The following is a 7,224-nucleotide window of genomic DNA, read 5'->3' on the forward strand; positions in this document are numbered from 1 at the left end:
TCCGGTGACCGCCAAATGAGCTGCATTTTGCTGTACTGTGACCAGAGATTCCTCTAAATGATGTTATACTCCCCTGCCACCCTCAGGGCACTGGATGTTATTATGTAATGCACTGGCATTGCTCCTCCTGTCCACATAACGTTCCTGCTGCTGGTCCGATGCCCTTCTCCTGATGCCTGGGCCATCTCCTGCTACCTCCTCTGCACTCCTGAGGTGTGCTTGAAGTCTGCAGACCTTGTGTCTGCACATATGAATGTGCCATGCTGGAGGAGCTGGTTTACCTGTACCACTAGTAACAAGGGCAGTAGCAAAAAGGAGAACTAGAGAAAAATCCATCAGGAGGGATGAAGAGGAGAGATGATGGATTCACTGGGTTATCCTTCCTAACCGGACAGACTAATATGCCTCAGTCTCAATTGTGTTATCCTGTAATGATTAACTGTTTCTTCATTTTTTGAGCAGTCTACAGTTAATTGATCCCCTAAAAAGGCTTTAGTGACAGCAAAGGTCCATTTTTAATCAATCTTTTCTCGTTAAGTAAAACTGAATTTATTCTACATGGGGAATAATGTGTCTCTGTTCATGAGGGTTATCCTCTTTAAATATTAGAGCTGAGTTCACAGAAAACTCACAACAGACTGGTGGAGCAGCTTGCATTGTGCCTCCGGGCAAATGTGACAACGATGAATCTGTGAAAACTCAAAGTGTTCTGTCTGTTTGGGTGCTGAGATCTGCTGAACATGGGCTGCAAGCTTTACAGCACTGTTGGAGTACTTCTGACCTAGTTTCCAAAATGAGCTGATACTATTAAGAAAAATTCGATTCAGAACTGAGGACTCACGCTGTGACTTTGTATTTCAAACACACTGTGCCAATGTTTTGCAGAAGTCTTTTAACCAAAATAATAACTGAGACTTTTAAAAAAATACAGAATGAAGCTTTTTTCCTTTGACACAGTACACTTGACCAAAAATATTATATTCCTGAGCTTTCGCTTCCATCTCACAGTATTCACAGGTGTTTTTGCTATGACTTTGTTTATCATTGCAGACGGGATTGTGTAAAATATTCTCATCAGTCTAACGTTAATGATTTTCAACTTGTGCATCAGGTGTATTCATAAAAATCACAAAGATGCTTCAGAAACTTTAGAGACTCCAAAGGAAAACCGAAGTTTTCCAGCAACCTTCTGGTCGAGCAAAGGTAAGGAGAACTTCTTCTTGTCAGGTTCAGCAATCTTCAACATTGCAGGTCTCAGGAGAGTCAGAGTAAGTCAGGCTTCAGGAAGCCTCCATCAGTCTCACTCATCATCTTCACTCCTCTGAAGCTCCAGCAGGTGGTGCTGTACACCAACTAAATGGAGCAGAACAAGAGAATCTGCTTCTGATGAAGATTTTAAATTGTAGTTATGTAAGAAAACTGTTGTTCTTGTTTAAGGAGCTAGACGCTTTTGAACCAGAACAAAAGTCTGAAGGGTGTACGAAAGGGTAAAGATGTCTGGTGGTTAATGTGGTCAATTCAACACTTTGGATAAGGGACACAACGTTCCCAAGAGGTTAGCAGGATTTCTGGTGTCAGAAATAGCTGCGGGGCATTTCCTCCTCTCAGTCCACAGTCCCAGGTGGTGCAGGTTGGTATTTCAGCCCCAGGTTCTCAGGAAGTTCTCATAAGAACTTTCATCATCTGCCAGGACAAAGTCTGGTCTGGGCACAGAGGCAGAAGGGATGGACAATGATGGACAACAGATGAAAAAACATCAATTTCCTGATAACAATTTTTGCGCTCTTTGGCTGTACACAGTATCCTTGTGCTCACCCACATTAACCACAACAGCTGACCTATTCATACAGCGCCACCTTTACTTAAAAGTTCAAAGTGAGCTTAATGCCGCGAGGCGGAAGGGTCTCTCAAGGATTTAGTTCTAAGGTTACATCTTCGTGTTTTTTCCCCTTAAGGGAGAATGGTTATTTTTTTTGATTGTTGGTGACTCTTTTGCTATCACAGGATTGGCATCTTATTAGAGCGTTGAATGATACATTATTCACCTCAAAAAATAATTAAAGATGAAATTATTCGCTGTTTAAATAGTGGCCAAGAGAAAATAAAGTATTTTGATAAAGAAAAGTCTGCAGCTTCTTTGAATGTGATGATTTGCTGATATAATCATTTACTGATATGATATATTATTAGATATTTGGACATGATGCAAATGTCCCAACTTTTCCATTATTTTCACTATCAAAATGACTTAAAATGTCAAAAAATTAACTAGATTTCTCACCACTGATCACGTAGACCACCACAGAAATCACCAAATGTGCAAAAATCTTTTGTGAAAAGTGCTTTGAAGTAGAATTTACACGTCAAAGAGCTTGTTTTTAGCAGCTTCCCTCCTGAGCCAAAACATGCATTCAGTTAGAAAGGCATGCCAAGGCCAGTCGTTCATCTTCTAATTCAAGAGAATGTAAAGGTAAACAGGTTACCTCTTTGGTAGTTTCTGCATAATACTGCTGACAAAGGCACTGCAAATTCAGATGGGTGAGAAATTAAAATGAAACACCGGCTGTTAACACCTACAGTGAGGTGACTTTGTTATGCTGCAGGAAGCAGTTTGCATGCATTGGTTCAGTCCTGATCGTCCCCCTTGGAGGGAAAGGTCACTGCAAATCAATACAAGGTTGCTCTGAGCGATCACCTTTATCTTGTGATGAAACATTTCTATCCTGTTGGGAGCAGTCTCCGTCTGGACAATACCTCCTTTTCAAAGGAGCCGAGGGACCACTGAATGGTGTGATGACTATGAAAATGTATGCAACTACAGCCTCAGGACATGGCTGCCAGGAGGTCAGAGAGTATTTGCAGTAACTGTGGCATTAAGATCTTTTAAAATAATCTGCCCAGAGGGGCTTTTAATATACAGCTTCTATCTGATGCTTTGCCAGCTGTGGCTGTTTTATCCAACTGTAGAATGAAAACTAAACTAATAAAAACAACTGGTAAAGAGGCGCATGATATACATCTGCACATGAGTGTATCATGAAGAAACTTGAAAATCCAGCTGAAAACCTCGCTGCACCATCAGATGTCTGGTTGCGGGATTGCATAACCTCCCACTAAAACCAGTTCGTTCATGGCACTGATTTCCACCACTCGGTGGCGTCTTGGACCGGAGACGCACCTGGCGGTGTGAGCGGAGCTGAACTGCACATTCTGACCGTCACTGCAGCGTGTTTTCAAAGAGTTTGCCAGCCTCCATGTCAGGCTCCTTCTTTCTTTTTGTCTCGCTTCAGCTTCAGATTAAGCGCGTAGATGAGGATGCCCTCACGAGGGGGAGACTCACGCATAGTAACACGCGGCTCAGCTCCGGGTAGAGGGCGTTGCGGCTCTTCTTTCAGCCCTCCCCCTCCGACCAATCAAAGGCCAGATCCCGCTCTTATAAATTCTCCTGGATCCGGGATCTCAGTACCGGAGAATGAGAGAGCCACTAGTGAGACATCATTCAACAACACATTGGACCTGCCAGTCCTTTAGTTTTTATTTCAATTTTCTCGTTTCTCCAGGTAATTTGTCTTTATTTTTCCTACCTTTGTATTAGTTTACCTGCAGGTCAGGCAGCTCTTTGCGTGAGACTTGCCATTGTTCCAGACTTTGTGCAGTAACTTCTTTCTTAACCCGAGTTTCTGCCTTTCTTTGATTGCTTTGTATGGATGCTTCAGTTTATTTTTCCTAGGTGTGTTTGTCGGATTTAGGTGTAGATCAGAAGGTAATGTGTATGAAACAGGAAGCAAATGATGTAACATTGCCTCACCTGTTTTCGGCGATCAGCTACTGCGTGGATGGATGCGGTGTGTTTAGCGGAAGCCGTTTGTTTCCTTGTGTTTTCCACGGTGTGAGGTGGCGTTAAATGTAATCATATCAGTAAACTCGGATGGTGTAAAGTCGCCTTTTCTAGGAAAACGCTGGAAATGTTTTTTTTTTTTTTAGAAAACACATCCTCGGTGTGTTTTTTTTTTCGCTCCCCCCCCCCCCCCCTTTCTGGAAGAAAAAACAAAACAATGGGGCTGCTTTTGTGTGTGTGGGGTTTGTTTTTTTTGCGCCCCCGAACCTGGTTATGCAACATGTGATCCAGAGCGCAGCGCAGTCTCATACCTGCTCTCATCTCCCTCTCTTCATCCTCAGGTGTATTATAGTAGCAAATAAGATGGCTACGTCCGCCAGCGCCAGTTTGAGTAAAGCTGTCAAGCAGCAGTACATGAAGCTCCCTCAGGGGGACAAAGTCCAGGCCATGTACATCTGGATCGACGGAACCGGAGAGGGGCTCCGATGCAAAACCCGGACGCTTGATTCTGAGCCCAAAAGCATCGAAGGTAAGCAGCATCTTCCTGACGCAGTCTCAGAAAGCCAGAGATGTTCTGCAGGCTATCACACTGCTCTGCTCCTCTTGTAGATCTTCCTGAATGGAACTTTGACGGATCCAGTACCTACCAGTCCGAAGGGTCCAACAGCGACATGTATCTGATCCCCGGAGCCATGTTCCGCGATCCATTCCGCAAAGACCCCAACAAGCTGGTGCTGTGTGAAGTCCTGAAGTACAACCGTAAACCTACAGGTAAACGGAACTCCTCTGTTTTTGTTTTTATTTATTAATTTCTTTAATTAAAAAAAAAAAACAATTTTGGGTGATGGATGGTGATGTGCATGTAAGAGTGCATCATAAATGTGACCACTTCAACGAGATGATGGCTATAAAATTATTTGAAAATCTGATAGCTGAATATTAAAACTGATAAGCTAACGCCAGACGGTCGGTGATTTGATTGGTCTAAAGGTGTAAAATGGGCGGGGCATACCTTTAAAGAGAAGAGGGGAAAGGAGCCCAGCAAACTGTTTGTCAGCGTCGCTAAGCAACTATTTTGATAAAGTTGTGACATGACATAAAATTAGATATGCTTTGACCTAATGGTTCTTGGTATGAAAGCACAATTAGTAGTTCTTATCAATTTAATGATTATTGCAGTCATGGTTGGAATATAACACCCACTCATTACGTCTCATGAGCCAAAATTTGAGGTGTGTACATACCGGAGATACAGCATTGGTGATTATGGCAAATGAATGGGAATAAATGTGGAATTAAAACATAACTGAAGAATTGTTCTGTAGATTTACACTCATTTTATTTGAGATGAGTGAAGCTCACAATTACAAATCAGAGACCCTAAAAATGTGCACTGTTGGTGGCCAAAGTGTTTTAGAACATTGTGTGTAATTTGCCATGTTGGTCTCTGCAGAAACCAACCTTCGGGTCACCTGTAATAAAGTGATGGATATGGTGGCGGATCAGCATCCTTGGTTTGGCATGGAACAGGAGTACACCATCCTTGGAACGGACGGGCATCCATTTGGCTGGCCATCTAATGGTTTCCCCGGACCACAGGGTGAGAAACCTTTTTTTTTTTTTTTTTCCCTTGATGAATTAGCGTGCACGGATACACGGATCCTTGCCTGGATGATGTAACACTTTCAATGTTTGCAGGGCCGTACTACTGTGGTGTTGGAGCTGACAAAGCTTATGGCAGAGACATAGTCGAGGCCCATTACAGAGCTTGTTTGTACGCTGGAGTCCAGATTTGTGGCACAAATGCTGAAGTGATGCCTGCTCAGGTAATTAAAGAAGCCAAACATGAATTTGGATTTGAAACCTGGTTTTTCTGGTTCTTAAGAGACAGTTAAAAGTATCACTTGTAATGCTGAGCTGTCTCTCCGTGTGCAGTGGGAGTTCCAGGTCGGACCTTGCGAAGGCATTGACATGGGCGATCATTTGTGGGTAGCGCGCTTCATCCTGCACCGTGTCTGTGAGGATTTTGGCGTTGTCGCCTCATTTGATCCCAAGCCAATCCCTGGAAACTGGAACGGTGCTGGCTGCCATACGAACTTCAGCACGAAAGAGATGAGGGAAGACGGTGGATTGAAGTGAGTGGCAAAAGCTTCATGAACTTGTTTAAGTTCACGTCTAGTTTTATTTTATTTTTTTAAAAAGTCATTTTTTGCATTTCTGATGCGACACTTGTCATTCCTGCTTTCAGAGCTATTGAGGATTCCATTGAGAGGCTCGCAAAGAGGCACAGCTACCACATTCGTGCCTACGACCCCAAAGGGGGGCTCGACAACGCCCGCCGTCTCACTGGCCGCCACGAAACATCAAACATCCATGAATTCTCTGCAGGTGTGGCCAACCGTGGTGCCAGCATTCGCATTCCTCGTAATGTTGGTCAGGAGAAGAAGGGCTACTTCGAAGACCGCCGCCCATCAGCCAACTGTGACCCGTACAGTGTGACCGAGGCCCTGATCCGCACCTGTCTGCTGAACGAGGAAGGAGATGAACCCGTGGATTACTAAATCCACAACTGACTCCGACTGTTCTCCCCCCTAATTTCTTTTAAACTAGTACTGTATTTTTTTTTCCTCCCTTTCTCCCTCTGAGATGATTTTTAACCCACATTTTTAATGGCTTAAAGTTGACTGGTCAACTGAAAACATGACAAGGTGTTAGATCCTTGGTAGTTGTGAGCTGGTCATGGCAGGGTATGCCTTTCCCCTCATCTTTAGCAGGGATTGGCTTTTGTAACACTGTTTTGTAACCCATGTCATATCATTCCCTGTTTTGTCAGTGACTAAAACAAACTAAAGCACATGGACACTGCAGAGTAGCGCTGCTAAGACTGGACAGCATTTGTAATTGAATAAATCTGACTAGTTAGTGTACTGTTAATATGTTGAACTGCCTTTCAACTATCCAGTCTTCATTGTTACTAATTCTGTCGTTTTATCAAGTGTCTACTTTTAAATGGCAACATTTGTCTTCAGAGTTTTGACACACTGGGTCATCTTTGTATCGTACACTTTGTAGAGGTCTGTACCCAGATGTAAGTTGTGCAAATGTGGTGGATCTGTCCATAATGCCATTTGTAGATTTCCTCAAGGAGTTTTATCCTTTTGTTAACTGCGATATTATAATGCACCTGATTTGGTAAAACATTACATTTACTGAACGTGGTGATTTTTATTGAAACATTTAAAACTTTTATTTTTATCACAACACTGCTGTGTGACTCTTTGACTTCCCACACTTCCAACCGACTTGCTTCCTTGTAAAAGCTCAGACAGGTAGTGATGTATTATAGCTGGTTAACCTCATCTGTTATTGTCTACCTTAGACTTTAA

The 7,224-nt window shown here is 43.0% G+C and overlaps 1 protein-coding gene across 1 annotated transcript; it reads left to right on the forward strand.

Annotated features, from left to right (window-relative positions):
• Positions 1-3,415: 3,415 nt before the first annotated feature.
• glula (glutamate-ammonia ligase (glutamine synthase) a) lies at positions 3,416-7,099 on the forward strand. Its single transcript, XM_085139499.1, has 7 exons — positions 3,416-3,560; positions 4,180-4,367; positions 4,448-4,609; positions 5,292-5,438; positions 5,537-5,664; positions 5,774-5,973; positions 6,087-7,099. The coding sequence occupies exons 2-7, from the start codon at positions 4,202-4,204 to the stop codon at positions 6,397-6,399; spliced, it is 1,116 nt and encodes a 371-aa protein (XP_084995625.1). The 5' UTR covers positions 3,416-3,560; positions 4,180-4,201; the 3' UTR covers positions 6,400-7,099.
• The last annotated feature ends 125 nt before the right edge of the window (positions 7,100-7,224 follow it).

The sequence above is a fragment of the Neolamprologus multifasciatus genome, chromosome 18, assembly GCF_963576455.1.
Source record: "Neolamprologus multifasciatus chromosome 18, fNeoMul1.2, whole genome shotgun sequence".
In the NCBI taxonomy this organism is placed as follows: Eukaryota; Metazoa; Chordata; class Actinopteri; order Cichliformes; family Cichlidae; genus Neolamprologus; species Neolamprologus multifasciatus.